General features: G+C 42.5%; 1 protein-coding gene across 1 annotated transcript in view; it reads left to right on the top strand.

The window, feature by feature from the left end:
* The window catches only part of LOC149445871 (vomeronasal type-2 receptor 26-like), a 55,433-nt gene that overhangs the window by 7,150 nt on the left and 26,906 nt on the right, over positions 1 to 21,377 (top strand). Inside the window, exon 3 of the mRNA XM_089653330.1 lies at positions 10,516 to 11,295. Coding sequence (XP_089509456.1) covers positions 10,516 to 11,295 — 780 coding nt within the window. The remainder of the gene's footprint in view (positions 1 to 10,515; positions 11,296 to 21,377) is intronic.

Raw genomic sequence — 21,377 nt, 5'->3', positions numbered from 1 at the left:
TGCCGCCATAGACACTAGGGCCCCGATTTACTATTGTGCCTAGGCGCATTTCCGTGGGCGACTGTCTAATTTTTAGTGGCGACCGTCTACTTTTACCCCGCTAAGAGATTTACTAAAAAGAAGCGTCAACAAGTAGACACCAAATCGAATTTACTAACGAGACACAGACCAGGAATCAGACTCAAAAAGCAGACTTGCTAAGAGGCACATCTAACACCATGAAAAATCACTGCAGAGACGTTCACATTGAAATTTGCTTTGCCAAATATCAGGACTTCACTTTAAACAATATCTGACATTGCCAAAAAAATGTAAAATGTGTTAAAAAGTTTTTTTTTAAGCAAGTCGACACAGTGAAGAACTAGACGCCCGTGCAGTGTCTTTGGCCGATATAAATGCACATGTGCAGAACACATTTTAGACATCCTCTCTGGGAGCTTTCTTTGTAGCCGCTCTTCAATAGTAAATCTCTGTGTGGAATCCTCTGTCAGCCGACACTCGGTCGCATCTACTGTGTTTAACAACCAGCACTCGGCATATGTATTCTAATTTGTAATTCTAATTTTATGTATTCTAATTTGATTTCCTTCGTTCTATTGATTCTATTTTTGTTTCTTATCCTTTATAATTATTTCTGTAATGATTTTACTTATTTCGAAGGTCAAGATAATATTTAATTTGACAGCTGAATGTAAAAATAAAGGTCTGCAATTAAAAAAAAAAAAAAAAAAAAAACAGCGTGGGGTCCCCCCTCTCATCCATACCAAGCCCTTCAGGTCTGGTATGGATATTAAGGGGTAACTCCACGCCGAAATGAAAAAAAAAAACAATGGCGTGGAGTTTCCCCCAAAATCCATACCAGACCCTTATCCAAGCATGCAGCCCGGCAGGTCAGGAAAGGGGGGGGACGAGCGAGGGCCCCCCCCTCCTGAACCATACCAGGCCACATGCCCTCAACATGGGGGGGTGCTTTGGGGCAGGGGGGGCTCCCCCCCCAAAGCACCTTGTCCCCATGTTGATGGGGTTAAGGGCCTCTTCCCCACAACCCTGGCCGGTGGTTGTGGGGGTCTGTGGGCGGGGGGCTTATCAGAATCTGGGAGGCCCCTTTAACAAGAGGGCCCCCAGATCCCGCCCCCCCTACGTGAATGAGTATGCGGTACATGGTACCGCTACTAATTCACAAAAAAAGCAAAAGTGTAGTGTAAAAAAAAACAGTACAGGGTCTATGACAAGACCTTCAATAAAACAATGTCCCCCGAAGTAGATCCAATGTCAATCACGGCGACCCGAAAAAAGAAGAAAAAAAAAAGCTCCGCTCTAGACAGAGGCTAGCTTCCTTATGCAGTGAGTCTCTCTCTGACAGTTCTTAAATAGGTAAGGGGCGGGGCCAGCTGGGGACATTATCCAAGTGACCCCGCCCCATGTCACATGCTTGATGTCCCTGGCTGGCCCCGCCCCTTACCTATTTAAGAACTGTCAGCCTGTCTCCTGCATAAAGCTGGTTAGCCTCAGTGGAGAGACAGGGTGACAGTTCTTAAATAGGTAAGGGGCGGGGCCAGCTGGGGACATCATCCGAGTGACCCCGCCCCATGTGACATCATTGATGTCACATGGGGTGGGATCACATGCTTGATGTCCCCGGCTGGCCCCGCCCCTTACCTATTTAGGAACTGTCAGAGAAAGACTCTCTGCATAAGGCAGCTAGCCTCTGTCAAGAGCGGAGCTTTTTTTTCTTCTTTTTTCGGGTCGCCGTGATTGACGTTGGATCTACTTCGGGGGACATTGTTTTATTAAAGGACTTGTCAAAGACCCTGTACTGTGTTTTTTTTACACTACACTTTTGCTTTTTTTGTGAATTAGTAGCGGTACCATGTGCCGCAGACTCATTCACGTGGGGCGGGGGTTGTGGAGAAGAGGCCCTTGTCCCCATCAACATGGGGACAAGGTGCTTTGGGGGTGGATCTCCCCCTGCCCCAAAGCCCCCCCCCATGTTGAGGGCATGTGGCCTGGTATGGTTCAGGAGGGGGGGGGCGCTCGCTCGTCCCCCCCCTTTCCTGACCTGCCTGTATAGATTTTAGGGGGGACTCCACGCCATTGTTTTTTTAAATTTTGGTGTGGAGTTACCCCTTAATATCCATACCAGACCCAAAGGGTTTGGTATGGATGGGAGGGGGGACCCCACGCAGTTTTTTAAATTATTTATTTAATTGACGGAAATTATTTAAAATTCAGCTGTCAGTGGGGAACCCCGCTGACAGCTGAAACATTAATGCAGGCCCCAATCCATAACAGACCCTTATCCAAGCATGCAGATACCGCATGCCTTCAAAGATTTATTTCCTTTGTTGAATTGCCTGCTTGGTTCACACTAGATGTGATTTAAAATTGTGCTTTTTGTTGGCAATTTCCCATGTTTTCTGTAGATTTACCAATGAGTTATTGCGTTTTCAATTGTGTTTTGCACTGCGGTTTCTATTGTAGTCTATATGTGAAATCACTACAAAATGCTGAAAAAGGTAGACAAGAACTACTTTTGAAATTGTGCTGCAGCAAATCGCTTACGTTAAGACACTCACATCCACATTCATTAGATCCGATATTAGGTACAATTTCAATTCCCAAATCGCACCTAAAATCGTGCACCCTGGATGCGACTTGGCATGCGATTTGCATGGCATGCGACTTGCAAATCGTATGCCAAGTCGCACCCTATTGTCTGCTATTAGAGCGGTCACATGGGTGCGTTTCCGACACTGATTTCTATAATAGTACATGTACTACTTTTGTGACGATTTGCATAGATATCGGTGTCAGATGTCTTGCAAATCGCAAGGAAATCAGCATCTTCACTGTACGTTGCACAATTTCTAAATCTGCTTTGATGTGACCGGGGTGTAAGGCCTTTTTATGTTTGATTTCCTGAGTGTTTTTCCGATTTATGGGAAATGCTGCATACTAGAAAAAGTGAATTGACATTTTCAGTATTGCATGCGAGATGTGGTCATGTGACTGCCTTAACTCATGCGATAATCTGGAGTGAATTGTGCCCATAGGGCCAAGAAATATTGCCAATAGGGTTCCCTTTCACATCCCTGTTCAATGTTCTGTTGTATGCTGTACAGGTACACGTCACTGTGGCTTTCTTTCTGACTCTGATTTGTGGGGCCTGTATGCCAAGGGTTAACGCAGGTGGGAAGAGAATTCATCAGGTGCAAACACTTTCTCTGACCAAATGAATGACAGTGGTGGGTGTGGCCTACCTTATATATAGAGATGCAGTTGGGGCTGATTTTTGCCTTGTACAGGCACATTATTTCTGCAAGTCCTTGTCTGTGGTGGTTTGGGGAGGAAGAGATATTGTGGTGAATTGCCCCAGGCCACACTCACGCTGTGTTTGGGGGGGAGGAAGAGATATTGTAGTGAATTGCCCCAGGCCACACTCACGCTGTGTTTTGATGTGGGCTGTAAATGTTTTGCATGTACTTCCTTCTAAGGTGTGTTTGTGTGTTATTGTACAATGATTGTGTTTATTATCTTTGCGTTGTAATCCTAACACATGTCCATTGCTCTGCTCTTCCAAGTTTGCTTTATTTAGACTGAAATGCAGTTTTCAGACATACATGACGAGAAATGTATGTGTGGGGGATTTGGGGAGGTGGGAGGTGTTTTTATTTTGGCACATGTGTATTTTTTATATTGATATTTTGATCTGCAGCTTGTTTTGTGGATAAGCCTAAGTGATTCATATTAACTGTTTGTTTCCTGCTGTAACCTGTGAAAGCACAGTTAATTATAAGTATAATCTTTTAGATTGTAAGCTCTTATGAGCAGGACCATTCTATTTTAGCAACATCAATCCTGCTTTTCTTTTTTTTTTTTTCACCAAGATATCGAATGTACCTACTTGTTGTTGCTGTCTAAATAAATGTGGAATGTGTATTTGATCAATAAACATTTGAACTATGTATTTTTTGGGGGGATTATTTCATGTTCTAGTTGAATGTAGCACAGTGGCTAAATGGTTAGTACTTCCGCCTGGCAGTACTAGGGTCGTTGGTTTGAATCCCAGCCATGGCACCTCTGGCCTGGAGTTTGCATGTTCTCCCTGTGCCTGTTTCCTCCCACACTCTAAAGACATGCTGGTAGGTTAATTGGATCCTCTCAAAATTGGCCCTAGTATATGTAAGTTAGGGACCTTAGATAGTATGCCCCTTGAGGGTTAGGGACTGATGTGAATTTACCACATACAGTCATGGCCGAAATTGTTGGCACCCTTGATATTTCTCCAGGAAATCATGTATTTCTCACGAAACGTATTGCATTAACACATGTTTTGCTATACACATGTTTATTCCCTTTGTGTGTATTGGGACAAAACAAAAAAAGGGAGGAAAGAAAGCAAATTCGACATAATGTCACACAAACCTCCAAAAATGGGCTGGACAAAAGTATTGGCACCCTTTCACAACTGCGGATAAATAAGAATGTTACAAGCATGTGATGCTCCTGTAAACTCACCTGGGGCAAGTAACAGGTGTGGGCAATATAGAAATCACACCTGAAAGCAGATAAAAAGGAGAGACGTTCACTTAACCTTTGCATTGTGTGTCTGTCTGTGCCACACTAAGCATGGACAACAGAAAGAGGAGACGAGAACTGTCTGAGGACCTGAGAACCAAAATTGTGGCAAAATATCAACAATCTCAAGGTTACAAGTCCATCTCCAGAGAACTAGATTTGCCTTTGTCCACAGTGCGCAACATTATCAAGAAGTTTGCAACCCATGGCACTGTAGCTAATCTCCCTGGTCGTGGACGGATGAGGAAAATTGATGAAAGATTGCAACGCAGAATAGTCCGGATGGTGGATAAGCAGCCCCAAACATGTTCCAAAGACATTCAAGCTGTCCTGCAGGCTCAGGGAGCATCAGTGTCAGCGCGAACTATCCGTCGACATTTAAATGAAATGAAACGCTATGGCAGGAGACCCAGGAGGACCCCACTGCTGACACAGAGACATAAAAAAGCAAGACTACAGTTTGCCAAAATGTACTTGAGTAAGCCAAAAGCCTTCTGGGAAAACGTCTTGTGGACAGATGAGACCAAGATAGAGCTTTTCGGTAAAGCACATCATTCTACTGTTTACCGAAAACGGAATGAGGCCTACAAAGAACAAAACACAGTACCTACGGTAAAATATGGTGGAGGTTCAATGATGTTTTGGGGTTGTTTTGCTGCCTCTGGCACTGGGTGCCTTGACTGTGTGCAAGGCATCATGAAATCTGAGGATTACCAAAGGATTTTGGGTCGCACTGTAGGGCCCAGTGTCAGAAAGCTGGGTTTGCGTCCAAGATCCTGGGTCTTCCAGCAGGACAATGACCCCAAACATACGTCAAAAAGCACTCAGAAATGGATGGCAAAGAAGCGCTGGAGAGTTCTGAAGTGGCCAGCAATGAGCCCAGATCTAAATCCCATTGAACACCTGTGGAGAGATCTTAAAATTGCTGTTGGGAAAAGGTGTCCTTCCAATAAGAGAGACCTGGAGCTGTTTGCAAAGGAAGAGTGGTCCAAAATTCCGGGTGAGAGGTGTCAGAAGCTTATTGATGGTTATAGGAAGCGACTGATTTCAGTTATGTTTTCCAAAGGGTGTGCAACCAAATATTAAGTTAAGGGTGCCAATACTTTTGTCCAGCCCATTTTTGGGGTTTTGTGTGACATTATGTCATATTTGCTTTTCTGCCTCTGTTTTATATTTGTTCCAATACATACAAAGGGAATAAACATGTGTATAGCAAAACATGTGTTAATGCAATACCTTTTTTGTGTGAAATACTTGATTTTCAGGAAAAATATCAAGGGTGCCAACAATTTCGGCCATGACTGTATATATGTAAAGCGCTGCGTAAATTGACAGTGCTATATAAGTATCTGAAATGAAAAAATGTACTAGCACCCCTAACACTTATTTGCTAGCTATATAATATGCCCAAAGCTTCCTTGTTAGAGCGCACATATGCAAGTATGTCCAAACCAAAAGCCTCCTATTGCACCACAAGACCATGTTATGTACCAATGAATAGGTCGTGTTCAATGTCCAGCTAGCTATTCTTTTTCTACAATCCTCTTAACAGTAATAAATTGGGCCCCCCAATTTATATTGACTTTGGGCCTTTACCGGCAAATATATAATCACCAATGTCATATACACAGTAGAGTGCAAGCATACATTCACCAATGTCATATACACAGTAGAGCTGCAAGCATACATTCACCAATGTCATATACACAGTAGAGCTGCAAGCATACATTCACCAATGTCATATACACAGTAGAGCTGCAAGCATACATTCACCAATGTCATATACACAGTAGAGCTGCAAGCATACATTCACCAATGCCAAATGCACAATAGAACTGCAAACATATATCTGCAAATGTTATATACACAATGGAGCCGCATGTAAAATTGCTATAGTGCACAAATAAACGCCAAGACGGCTGTTGGAGGCGCTAGAGCAGCTGTCATACCGGAAATACGTCATGACGTTGGCGGAAGGATGTTTGCACACACCTGGAAGTGGTAGTGGGGAGTGTTAGTGGATGGGAGTGTAGTTAGGAGAGTTTAGTGGTAATTTGCAAGTCTATTTTTTACACATCACACATCTGGGGGTGCAGCGGTATGCTGGCAGCTGTGGGTTAGTCATCCAACTCCATCCATCCATCAGGGTGGGTGCCAAAATGGTCCTGGGGAGGAATTAGCTCAGTCACTGGAGCCAGAAAGGTGCTTAATACTGTAGTACTTTATTATAATGGTCACAAGTAACAATTTAAAATATCCACGTGGAGTAATAAAAATAACAGCAAAGTGAGTACCAAGAAGGCAGACGCTCCTCAATGGCGGCGGCGTGGCGTCAACAATAGGGATCCACCCAATGCATTTGTTTACCAACACGTTCCATTGGTGTGCCCCTGAGGGCGTGTTGGTACACAAAATGCATTGAGTGGAGCCCTATTGCTCACGCCACACCACCGCCATTGAGGAGCGTCCGCCATACTGTCCGTCACGGATAAACCATCTGCACTACTGTACGTCACGGATAATCCAAATGTGCCATTCATAGGCACTCTCTGAGTTGGTACTCATGAGCTTTTTTTAGCACCATTTACCAGTTTACATCATTATTGCAATTATTTGCACTTTTTTGATTTTACATGTGTTTATGATTGATAACATGCATTTATAGCGCTGCACTATTACTTTAACATAGAATAGTTACATGATTAAAGAGAAGGAAGATATATAATTATATTGGGAAATTAGAACTAGACATTCCCAATTATTTGAGATATAAGTGTGAAAATGTTTGACATTTGAAAATAGAATGTATGACATTCATTAGGAAATGCATTAGTTGTCTGATCATTTTGGAGAAACAGCAACCCAAAAAAAAAAAAATATAGGTGTACTTTTACTTTAAATTATAAGTATTCTTATATGCAAACACAAAAACACCAGCAGGACAAAGCTCCTGGTTGTTCGCCACCTAGCGAACATATCCGGTATTGCACCTAAAAATGTGCCAGACGCGATTCCACATTTACAAACAGGAAAGAGTCTACAAAGTAGACGCTTTTCAATGAGTTTGCTAGACGCCTTTCAGAAGATTGACAGGTCTTGATTGATTTAATTGAGTCTGCCTGAATGTTCAGTGTCTGCTGGTAGACTCAATTCTTAGTAAATCAGGGCCTATGTGTCATGAAAACAAGCCAAAAAGAGATAACATTAGCACTATATTAAGCAAACATAATTAGCAACCAAGCAGTTGAAACGAATTATCAAGGAAAACCAGGTCAGCCGACTGAAATGGAAAACGTCATCCTCTGCAAGTAGTGACGAGGGGACCAAGGGGATTGATCCGAAAAGTGGACACAGCCGACAGGGAGAAATTGGATAGGTCCAAAGGTACTAGTAGGAGTCAATCCATGGAGACTGGTGGTGCTGGAGCAGGAGAAGAGTAGCGTGCTCTTTTATAAGAGCTGAGCTGACCTGTGGCGAAGTGAGAGGGGCGAATTTTTTGAGGGGAGCAAGATGCTGACCGATGACGGGAGCTGTCCAGTGAGGCCACATGAGGTTGCAACTGAAGGTTCTGCAGCGTGTCGAGGAGGTTTTCAAGAGACTTGCAGACATAATCGTGGGAATGGAAGCAGAAGAGGACCGTGAATGGGAAGCTCCATCTGCAGGCAATGCTGTGCTACTGAAGGATTTGAAGATGTGGCTTCATGGCTCTGTGTTTAGCAATCATCGTCGGGCACAAATCTTGAAAAAGCTGATAGGGATGAAACGTCAAGGAGCCTGCTGACTGAGCTGCTTGTATGAGCTGTTCCTTTAGGCGGAAATAGTGAAGTTTAGCGATAATATCACGTGGTGGGCCATCTGGGTTACGTGGGGCTAGCGCTCTATGAGCTCTATCCATCTCAAGGCGTTCTATGTGGATTGCCGGGGCCAATTCTTGAAAAAGGACCATAACTGTGGATAGAACATCCATGATGGATTCTGGTATGCCGCGGATGTGTAAATTCAAGCGGCGGGCCCTATTTTCAAAGTCCTCCAAACGGGCCTGCAGAGTCACGTTTTCATCGCGGAGCAGTTCAAGATCGTCAGAGTGGGTTTGGAGTGTAGTGTCGAAGTCGTCAACCCGGTGTTCAAGGTCAGAGGTGCGCTGCCCCAATTTGTGGATTTCCTTAGGCAGATTGTCAGTAATGCGGTCCGAGGTCTGTTTCAGGGCTTTGTGTAGCATCCGCTCAAATTGTTTGAGAAGGTCAGGAGAAGAAAGGTCAGAGGTAGGGTGTGTTGGGGGGTCCCCAGGTCAGAGTCAGACTAACCATTAGACGTGCAGTGGGATCTGGGATGAGCATCCTGCAGTGCTGCATAGGGCTGTGCCTGTGTGAGGGATGCAGGGGCAGTGGCCATCTTGGAAGATGCCTGAGCCAGGGCCTCTTTCATCAGCTTCACGGGCAGATGGTGTGGTTGCTTCACCATTCCATGGACCATTCTGTCAGGTACTAGGAGCGTTGCTATGGCGACAAGCTGAGTTGCGGGACCAGGGCGGCCCGGGAGTGGTGTCTGGGAGGCTCGATTCCCCACTATGTGCAGGAGCCTCAGGCAGACATGTCCATTCCGCCAGCTCCGCGCATGCACACCCTTCTAAATTTTTTGTTTTTAATAAAAGACTTGTCAAAGACTGTCTCCTTTAATATTTTTACACTGCACTTTATTTTTGTGAATGAGTAGCATGTACCCCATACTCATTCACATGGGGAAGGCAGTATCTGGGGGCCCCTTGATAAAGGGGGCTTCCAGATTCTGATAAGCTCCCTGTTCGCAGATCCCTACAACCACCTGCCATGGTTATGGGGAAGAGGCCCTTGTCCCCATGAACATTTTAAGGGGAACCCCACCTCCCAAAAATGTGGGGGAAAAGTGTGGGGTCCCCCCTAAAATTCTTACCAGACCCTTGATCTGAACAAAGGCCTGGAAGGTCAGGAAAGGGGGGGGGGGTACGAGCGAGTGCCCCCCCCACACTGAATCGTACCAAGCCACATGCCCTCAACATGGTGGAGTGCTTTGGGGCAGAGGGACTCCCCCCCAGAGCACCTTGTACCCATGTTGATGTGGACAAGGGCCTCTTCCCCACAACCCTGGGCTGTGGTTGTGTGTGTCTGCAGGAGGTGTCTTATCGGAACCTAGAAGCCCCCTTTAAAAAGGGGGCCACCAGATCCTGCCGACCCTTGTGAATGAGAATGTACCCCTATCCATTCACCAAAAAAAGTATACAATGTGAATAAAAACACAAGTTTAAAAAAGTCCTTTATTTAAAAAAAAATTGAAAAATGGTTCCATTGTTATAATGTATCATCAATCATGGCATCCAGCATTGTCACAACAATGCTGACTCACCAAAAAAAAAAAAAACCGACGCCCGCTGACCCGTCTGCACCTGCCGAGCACTTGCCACAATCTGACATTTGCAAGTCAGATGTAAACAATTGAACAGAGTTAGCGGTGATGTCACTGCTAGCTCCACCAATTGTGCTGTGATTGGCCAATGGATTGCACCTGACCTGTGGTCAGGTGCATTGTTTTGGCCAATTACAATGCACTGTCAGAGTGCAGTGCATTGTGGGGCGCGGCGGGTGAATAGCTCACTGAACGCCCTTACAGTTCATGTGTCCGCCAAACGTTACGTTCGACTCGAACATCAAGCCCATCACTATTCCTGCACTGTTTTTGAGTGACTTCATTGCGACCATCACTAATTCAAGTCGCACTGAGTGGTAATACGTCACTGTTAAGTCACACGTCGTAGTCAGACCTCAAAAGTCGCACAACTTTAATCTGAAAGATCAAATATTTGTACAATGCGGTCTCCAAAGATGATTCCACCGGCAGCTGGGTATGAATGTAATCTGGAAGTATAGTCACATTATAGTTATTAGTTATTCCTCCTCTTTGTAGATCAGCTATGGAGCCACCGATCGTTCATTAAGTGACAGACAGCTTTACCCGCATGTATTCAGGACCGTTCAGAATGATTATGTCCAATATTTAGCAATCACCAAACTAGTGAAATATTTTGGCTGGAATTGGGTTGGAATAATTTTTTCAGATGACGATAGCGGGGAGAATGAAGCACAAATTCTGAAGAAACATTTGGCTTCCCAGGAGATTTGTGTGGCTTTTGAAAAAAGAATGACTGTAAATCCTGATACATATTATCAGTGGAAGGAAACACTTAGTAAAGCACCTTGTAAAGTTTTAATATTTTGTGGCTCCTTCACAAATGCTGCCTTTGAATACCTCCTTGACTACTCTAGTATCAATAGGAACAATATGATTATCCTTCCCCCAGGCTGGACTTCAGATGAACTCAAGATGATGACACTTTTCATCAGTTTTATAACAAGTTTGTCTTTAAAGTTTTCTGATCCACCAATTCTTAGAGATGAAATTGTGTTTGATGATATTTTGTCCAGGCATTCAAAAGCTAGTCTGCTGATGGATGAGCTGGTCATTACATTGTACAACATGACATCAACTCAAAATGGAAAAAATATTAATTTCCAAAATGTTACTAGTTTTAGACATCATATGTTAAGTTATTATCTTCTAGAAATTGAGAGAAGTGTGCTTCGCAGAGAATGCGTACGAATATTTATTGCAGTAGAAGCTATGGCTGAAGCTATACATTTTTTGAACAAGTTTAATCACAGTTTTAATATTAACAGATTTAATCAGGTAAGACGGTGTAGTGCTACAGTCTGTCAATTATTTTTTAGATGAATGTTTTGTATATAAACATAAAAAGGATTTTTAGAGTACATTGACCACACATTGTATTAATATTATTATACAGAATTTATATGGAGCCAACTGTTTGCACAATGCTTTACAAAATAATGGGAAACAGTTGGATTAGTAAATTCCAAAGCATGGGAGAGGCTCTGGAGATGTCCTGGAGGTGAGCATAGGCATGGGCATATTTGCCGCGAGGCACTTGTCTAGGGCGGCACTTTTCAGGGGGGCGGCACCGCGTCTCGGAAGAAAGGACGTCAGTGATGTCACTACAGCAGAGGAATCCAGTCAGGAATGGGAGTATCAGGCCTCCTTTGGACACTGCTGCCCTCCGGGATCATCTCTCAGACCTGGCTCCCCACCACCATCCACTGATGTGGGCTCTGGGAGCTCCGACCCTCAGAGCAGCCTACAACCTGGCCAGGCGCACTGCATGCTGGGAGTTGTAGTCCTTCCCTCGCCTATGACCTGCCGCCTCCACAGGAGCTAACTACAATCTCGACAGGGTGTGCGGGGTAAGGACTACAACTCCCAGCATTCAGTGCACCCAGCCAGGCTGTAGGCCGCTCTGAGGGTCGGAGCTCTCCGCAGTGGATAGTGGTGGGAAGTCGAGGCTGGAAGATGATCCCGGAGGATGGCAGTGTCCAGCGGAGGCAGGGATCTCTATCACAGAGAGGGAAGGGAAACGCGGCTGTGAGGAGGATACATACCGGCAGAACATGGCCTAGGGCAGCACAAAACATAAATACACCACTGAGCATAGGATGAGGTGTTGAGGGAGCTAGAGATCAGGAGGTCTTGGGGGAGCTGAGAAGATGGTTCAAATGATATTTTGAGATAAGGTTGGTGATGTAGCTCAGGGCAGAAGTATGGATGGCTTTGCATGATGCTCTTGTTGTTAGCAGTTTAAATTTTATATGTATGGTGAGCGAAAGGCAGTGGATGAATTGGCAAAGAGGGTTGGTGGTTAATGAACTGTTGGCAAGTTGGATGAGTCTAGCAGCAGCACTATGGATGGGACAATCTGAAAGAGGCAGTCCAATGAGGGGAAGCTGCTATAGTCAAGCCAAGGGATAACAAGAGAGTTAATTAATAGCTTAGTGGAATCATTGGGAAGATGGACAATGATTAGCTATGAGGTCAAAAGAAGAGGTCAAAGTCCAGGATTACACCTTTCATGCTGACATAATGGGATGGACTAATGATCGTGTTATTTATCTTGAAGGTTCCCAAACATAAATATTTTACACATTAAAGCATACTTTTACGAATTTTAATTTCTGTTATCTTGGAACAACTAATCAACTTGACAGACCTTTAGATTTCCAATATTCCCATAGTGCTCACCCCCTATAGGGCCCACTGAGTAGTTCCAAGGTTTTTGTGCCAATCTGCTGTATCAGCAGCCAATCACGTTGTCTCAGTCACTCTTCCGGTTCACTGAATAGTCTAGGGGTATCCTTTTTGATGTTTTATTATTAATTGATGGGGTACAGGGAAACTGAGGGATACTTTAACAACACAAAGTAGCTGTCAGCACCTGTAGTGGTGAGCTCTTAATCCACAGCTTGGGGTTCCCCAGGGCATGGAGTCTAAGCCCCAGCCTACTTGTTCACCAGAGCCCCTGATGGTAGGGATGGACTTGGAGCAGGCTGGAACCAGGTTGCAGCCCCCAGGTACACCCAGCTGTGGTAGAAGAGACCGCTAGCGAGAGCAGGGTGCAATGGGAGTAGACTAGGAGATCCAGAAGACAAGCCGAAGTCGGGACAGGCAGAAGACAAGCAAGGTTAGGAACGAAGCCAGAGTCCGTAAACAGGTGGACGATGTAGGAGAGAAGTCAGGGACAAAGTCGGGGTCGGTACACAGAAACACTAGACCGGATACTTGGAAGAACACTGGGGAGCACAGACAACAAACGTTGCTCAGGCAATGTGGGACAGACTGAGCATGTCTTAAATAGACAGGCAGACAAGGAGGCGGGCCAGGAAGTGATGAAAGGGAAGAACATAAAACCCAGGGAACAGTAGACAACACCCATAGGTGATCAGAGGGAGACACACATGTGAAGGAAACATAAACAGCAAGGAGGTAAGACAAAGCAACAGGAGGCTGCAGGCTAACTTGTGACAGTATCAACTTGAAGAAGCTTCTCACTTCCTTGAAAACTTTTTAGCAAAGTCCTTGCAGCACCAATTAATGGATTTAGCTACATTGGGACACCATAAGAAATGTCCACATTTGAGCAGAAGCTGGCACTGATGCATGAGGTATAGTAACAGCACAAAGTCCCTAGGATCTCTCACACAGGTCTGTACTCACAAATGACCCTGGATACTTAGTCGCATTCTTCCATGATCAGCCTGACATTTCCCTTGACCTCTCCAGTCTAGATCCTCAGTGAGGTCCCTCAAACAGTTCCAGTAGGGTTCAGTAGAATAGGCACCCCAGTTCTAACACAGCTGGGACCTTCATGAATATTACAACAGGGCCCCCAGCTTTAGCCTATCCTGGACCTTTGATGGAAAGGTTCAGAAGCAGAGCTGGACTGTCCAGAAGGGCAGCAGCCCTTCAGGCTGGGAACTTCTCCTGGGAACCCAGCTGTTCCAGGCCTCATACTATATATGCACTTCCCAGCCACCGGCTGGACACACTTCCCCAGGAATTGGCTGGGATCACATAAATATTAAGGCTGCTTTTCTGACTCTCTCAGCCAACTACATTCCAGAACCCTCCAGAAGACAAGGGGAATTAGTGAAATCTGCAACCAGTGAGACACAGAACAGCCCAAAATAATCACACACTTCTCCACTGATTACTGGAGAGCTACAGAAATGAAATTTACCTAGTCTAACCAGCAGCCTATCTAGGAGGGTGCTACGTCCCTTGTTGCGGAATGAGAAGATTAACTGTCTCCATGCTGAACATAAAAGGCTTTCGAAGAATCTAGAGAAGAATCCCGCGTGCTAATAACATCTTTCTTCAATTTTATTCTATCAAAGTAAATGACTTAATATATAAACAACCCAACATTACATTATGAGCACTGTATTGTCATTTCACCAATAGCAGAATACATGGGAGTTATACTTCTTTATCAGTACTATAGAGGTACATTTGTAGAAGGATCTGTTTGTTTATTCACACATCTTAAGTTTTATTTTTTATATTTTATTGTTTTACTTAGAAATTATTGTTAAGGAGTAGTTTATAGAGTAATCAATCAACCATATCTTTGTACAGTACATACATGGGTATGAAGGTAAGCAGTGTAACTGTTCTTCCATACCATCCTTAATCTCTGTAAAAATCAGAGTAATGATGAAATGACATTTTATATGTTAAAACTTAGCCAAGTTTACTTAAGCATTACAATTTTTGTATGCAAATGAGCAACTTTCTGAAAGTCCACCATGCCGGCCATTATATGAAAACATGGCAATCCGGACCAACCGGTATGATGTACTGCTATTTTATTATAGTTTTTTCTTGTTTGCTCTTTTAGCAACTGACATAGAAGATATTAAACACATGTTCACAAGAATATAATAAGTGTAGACCTCTTTTGGGGGGGTCTGATAAATGGCCCTCCCACCATAGGATAATGCACTAAACCTATAGGTAAATAGGAGAGCCAGAACCTTCGCTATGTGAAAGAGTGGAATTGATAATAACGTTGGCAGTGCCTCCACCCAGGACAGGGCCTTTGTGGACAGAGGGGATTCCCTTCCTGGGAAATTAATCATTTTTCTAATCAAAGTAATTGGAAGCAGAGGAGCTACTGCAACCAGCATATAACATGAACTATAAGTATATAGATGCACACCAGGAAATAATACGAGCCTCATATAAGAAGAGACTAATAGCAATACACACATCCAATGTACAAACAGGTATTGTCAGCAAAGGGTCCAGCAAGAGTCCTGGTGGAACTGTGCACAAATATTATTATGATGTACTTGTGAGTCACTGGAGTATAAGAAATTGTAAGTTAGATCGCTGGAATATTTTTCACTCTCATAGAATGTGAATGATATAAATAGATAACAAGTGATAATCCGCGCTCTACTTTTGCCTACCCTTTTCTGTGTAATAGTTTTAAGTTGTTATAATAGTAATATTAATTTTAAATATACTGTAATTCTGTTATCTAGCCACTTATCCACTTGATTTACCTAGAATGATTTTATTATTATTTCCTGGTACTTGATTCAAAAAATTAATATCTATAATTAAATCCAATTGTACTATATATATAATAAATAAATTAATAAAATATTTGTGCCAATGTGCAAAAAAAAAAAAAAAATATAAATATACAACTATTCGTGAGTTTGATTAATCTAATACGCAAATAATATCATACCTATTATAAATTTCATGTGTGTAAATAAGATTTAAATATGTGAAGTAATATAAATAAAAAACAAGAAATATCTCCAAATTCAATTCATAAAATATATAACCTCAAGACTATGTGCAAAAATATTGTGCAAATTATAAATCGCATATATATTAATGAAATATAAATAAATATAAATATATAAAAATCATTGAAAAATGTATCAATTCATAAAGTCTAACTCCAAATAAATTCGTGCTAAAAAATGTGCAAAAAGTATCCAATGTTCCAAGATATGAAAGGAAAAGGTTGTTAGGGCTTCTCAGAAAAAAGATCTTAATAATATACTGTCCTTTTTCAAATGGATTCTAATGATGCAGGTGAAAGCTTGCAGACTATCTTCTATGTCTGTATGGGTGTGAGATTCTCTCCCTCCTTATATCTTCTCCTTCCTCCACTAGTGCATAGTGGGAGCACAATAAATAGTGTTTGTTATACCTTGGATAAGGCACCATATCTCTTTATCTTCTTTCTTCCATGGGTCATATGAGGAGACATTGAGGATTGGAGGAAGGAGAAGATATAAGGAGGGAGAGAATCTCACACCCATACAGACATAGAAGATAGTCTGCAAGCTTTCACCTGCATCATTAGAATCCATTTGAAAAAGGACAGTATATTATTAAGATCTTTTTTCTGAGAAGCCCTAACAACCTTTTCCTTTCATATCTTGGAACATTGGATACTTTTTTGCACATTTTTTAGCACAAATTTATTTGGAGTTAGACTTTATGAATTGATACATTTTTCAATGATTTTTATATATTTATATTTATTTATATTTCATTAATATATATGCGATTTATAATTTGCACAATATTTTTGCACATTTTTGAACATAGTCTTGAGGTTATATATTTTATGAATTGAATTTGGAGATATTTCTTGTTTTTTATTTATATTACTTCACATATTTAAATCTTATTTACACACATGAAATTTATAATAGGTATGATATTATTTGCGTATTAGATTAATCAAACTCACGAATAGTTGTATATTTATATTTTTTTTTTTTGCACATTGGCACAAATATTTTATTAATTTATTTAATATATATATAGTACAATTGGATTTAATTATAGATATTAATTTTTTGAATCAAGTACCAGGAATTGTGCACATATACCCGGGTATATACTGTATAGTTATTAATAGAGATACTGTACCTTCAGATGAATGTTGCAAAAAAGTTCAGTTTAGACATGTGCGGTTCCTGAAATCTGGACTAAAATTTAATGATTTGAAGATAGTAACATATTTCAGCTAATCTGAAATAAATTATAACAAGAACAACAAAATAATTTGTTTATTTCGGATGTTTGAAGCATCCGAATGAAATGAATGACCCAAATTGATTTGAATTATAGCTGGTTGTTAAGGAGCAGGTGGCTGGCCTCCACATCCCTAACAACCATGTCTCATCTGCTGTCAGCGGGATTCCCCACTGACAGCAGAATGTAAACAAACTTTTCAAATTAAAAAAAAGAAAAAGCGTGAGGATTCTGGTATAGATTTTAGGGGGAACTCCATGACAATATTTTTTAAAAAATGAAATGGGGTCCCCCCAAAATACAAACCAGACCCTTAGGTGGCCTGAAGCAGCAAAGCAACCCCAAAACATCAGTGAACCTCCACCATGTTTGACTGTAGGGACTGTATTCTTTTCACAGCACAAAGAAATGGGCAACATTGAGGAACATAGACGCAGTCTATGGAAACATAATGCAGGAAGGAAACATAATGCAGCATATGAAAGACACATCATGCTTACTTCTCTTCCACATCGGAGGATGTCCATCAGTGCCATCAGCATGGTCTGCCTAAAGGCCATACCTCCAACATAGAAACAAGGCTAGGCAACTGAACTGTACAATGAAATGTACAAAAACATAGGAACTTAGTTGCAGAAAAATGGCAGCAGGTGCTCTGGACTGATGAGTCAAAATGTGAAATATTTGACTGAGGCAGGAGGCAGTTTGTCCACTTAAGGGCTGGAGAGTGGGACAATAATGAGAGTCTGCAGGCAACAGTGAAGCATGGTGGAGGTTCCTTTCAAGTCTGGGGCTGCATTTCTGCAAATTAAGTTGGTCAGGATCAATGGTGTCCTCAATGCTGAGGAATAAAGGCAGATAATTCGTCATCTTGCCATACCATCAGGGAGGAATGTGATTGGCCCTGCAATTCTGTTATTCTGCATCAGGACAACGATCCCAAACACACAGTCAATGTCATTAGGAAATATCTTAAGTGTAAAGTAGAACAAAGAGTCCTGGAAGTGATGATTTGTACCCCACAGAGCCCTGATCGCATCATCATCATCAAACCTGTCTGGGATTACATGAAGAGAAGGATTTAAGGCAGCCTAGATACACAGAAGATCTGTGGTTAGTTCTCCAAGATGTTTGGAAAAACCTACCTGCTGAGTTCCTTCAAAAACTGTGTGCAAGTGTCCCGAGAAGAATTAATACTGATTTGAAGGCAAAGAGTGGTCACCCCAAATATTGATTTGATTTGGATTTCTCTTCTGTTCATTTACTTTCCATTTTGTTAATTGATAGAAAATAAAAATTTCTATGTCTGAAAGAATTCTACAATTACAGAATGATTTCACACCTGCCTAAAACATTTGCACAGTAATATACACTATATTGCCAAAAGTATTTGGATACCCCTCCGAATCATTGGATTCAAGTGTTCCAATCCCCTCCATGGACACAGGTGTATAACATTAAGCACCTAGGCATGCAGATTGCTTCTACAAACATTGGTGAAAAAAATGGGTCACTCTCAGGAGCTCAGTGACTCCAAGCGTGGTCCCGTGATAGGTTGCCACCTGTGTGGGATTATAACAAAGTGGAAGCAACTGGGAACAACAGCTCAGCCACCAAGTGGTAGGCCACGTAAAATAGCAGAGTGGGGTCAGTGCATGCTAGGGCACACAGTGCGCAGAAGTCGCCAACTGTCTGCAGAGTCAATAGCTAAAGACCTCCAAACTTCATGTGACCTTCAGATTAGCAAAATAACAGTGCATAGAGAGCTTCATGGAATGGGTTTCCATGGCTGAGCAGCAGAATCCAAGCCTTACATCACCAAGTGCAATACAAAGCGTCAGATGCAGTGGACTCTAGAGCAGGGGAGACATGTTGTCTGGAGTGATGAATCGCGCTTCTCTCTCTGGTAATCCAATGCCGATGGACATGTCTGGGTTTTGATGGTTGCCAGGAGAACGGTACTTCCCTGACTGCATTGTGCCAAGTGTAAAGTTGGTGGAGGGGAGATTATGGTGTGGGGTTGCTTTTCAGGGATTGAGCATGGCCCCCTAGTTCCAGTGAAGGGAACTCTTAAGGCGTCAGCATACCAGGACATTTTGGACAATTTCATGCTCCCAACTTTGTGGGAAGAGTTTGGGGATGGCCCCTTCCTGTTCCAACATTACTGCGCACCAGTGCACAAAGCAAGGTCCATAAAGACATGGAGGAGCCAGTTTGGGGTGGAGGAACTTCACTGGCCTGCACAGAGTCCTGACCTCAACCCCATAGAACACCTTTGGGATGAAATAGAGCAGAGACTGCAAGCCAGGCCTCCTCCCCCGACATCAGTGCCTGACCTGACAAATGTGCTTCTGGAAGAATGGTCCAACCTTCCCATAGACACCCTCCTAAACCTTGTGGACAGCCTTCCCAGAAGAGTTGAAGCTGTTATAGCTGCAAAGGGTGGGCCAACTCATTATTGAACAAAACGGACTAAGACTGGGATGTCAAGTTCATGTGCTTGTAAAGGTAATACTTTTGGCAATATAGTGTGTATATATATATATATATATATATATATATATATATTGTGGGATCTCGCTTCAAATGGTAGAGCTTTTTTAAATGCACACAGCAACTCGCTTTCTTTTTTTTAGGCCCTTTTAGCCCACTTTTATTTAAAGAAAAAGTTCCATAAATCTTCCGACGCAGGGGTATCCACCATCACACACATGAAACAATATTCAGCCTCCTGGCTTGGACACAGTTGTATGTCTGTCTCCTGCAGACTCTTTCCAAAATGGCGTTTTGCACACAGATAGCCACTAGCACACAGCTACTCTTGACTTCCACCTCTCCTTGGTGAAGCCCTCCTGACTCCAAGGCAGAGACCTCCTGTCTGCCGGGGTGGAGCTCAGAATCATGGTTAGGCCTCTATGAAAAGGCCTGCACACACCGGTGTAATCAGTCTCCTGGCCATTCCTAAAACCTGGTCCCAGAATTGGAGATTTCATCCCTCCCAAATCGCTTTGAAATCTCCAGGCTCCAGGTCCCAAAATGGACCTTACAAACAAATGAGGAAAGTGAAAAGCCGCTTTCCTCTGTATCAAACACTTACCCTGGAGCCCCTCAGCCTGCCTTGTTTCAACAGTGTGACAAATCGCCATATTGGCACCCTTGACCCTTGCATTTCTGTCAGATAATGCACATCTTTGCCCAGAAAAGTGTGCGATTACAAATGTTTCGGTATTCTCATGTTTATTTCTTTTGTTTGTATTGTATGAAACAAAAAAGTGGAGGAACAACAAGCCAAATCTGACACATTCCATGCAAAACACCAAAAATTTACAAAATTATTGGCACCGTCTCAAAATTGGAAGAAATAATTGCATCCCAAGTTTGTGATGCTCCTGTAATTTGTAATTACACTCACCTGTATCAATTACCAGGTCCTGACAATATAGAAATCACACTGAAAACCAGTTAAAATGGTAAAAAATGTATTCAACCTTGTGTCCTCTACACACATTTACACAACCATGTTGTGTGTCTCTGTGTGCCATATGGAGCATGGTTAAGAAAAAGAGCAGCAAAGAATTCTCTAAGGATTTGAGAACAAAAACTGTGTAAAAACATGGACAATTTCAAGGTTACAAGTCCATCTCCAGAGATCTTAATGTTCCTGTGTCCACTGTGCGCAACATTGTCAAGATGTTTACAGTACTGTAGCTAATTTCTCTGGACATTGATGAAAGAGAAAAGTTGATCAAAGATTGCAATGAAGGATTGTTTGAGTGGTGGCTAAAAAAATCAAAATTAACTTCCAGACAAATTCAAGCTGACCTTCATGCGCAGGGTACAACTGTGTCAGCTCACACTATATGTCATCATCTGAATGAAAAGGGACGCTGTGGTAGGAGACCCAGGAGGACTCCACTGCTGACACAGAAACATAAAAAAGCCAGATTGGAATTTTCCAAAACTTACCTGAGGAAGCCAAAATCCTTTTGGGAGAACGTGTTGTGGACAGACAAAACAAAATGGCAGCTTTTTGGTAGAGTCCATCATTCTACTGTTTTCAGAAAAAGAAATTAAGCCTTTAAAGAAAAGAATACAGTCCCTACAGTCACACATGGTGGGGGTCATTGATGTTTTTGGGTTGCTTTGCTGCTTCAGGCACTGTATATATTGACTGTGTGCATGGCACTATGAAATCTGAAGACTAACAAATAATTATGGGATGCATCGTAGGGAACAGAGTCAGAAAGTTGGGTCTCCATCAGAGGTCATGGGTCTTACACGTCACTAAGCCTCCAGAAGTGGTTTCAGACAAAGCACTGGAGAGACCAGAACTGGCCAGCAATGAGTCCAGA

The sequence above is a fragment of the Staurois parvus genome, unplaced genomic scaffold, assembly GCF_062004578.1.
Source record: "Staurois parvus isolate SC_StPar_1 unplaced genomic scaffold, SC_StPar_1.0 ptg000706l, whole genome shotgun sequence".
NCBI classification, from domain to species: domain Eukaryota; kingdom Metazoa; phylum Chordata; class Amphibia; order Anura; family Ranidae; genus Staurois; species Staurois parvus.
The sequence above is the reverse complement of the archived record's forward strand: the minus strand, read 5'-3'. Positions and strand labels throughout refer to the sequence as shown.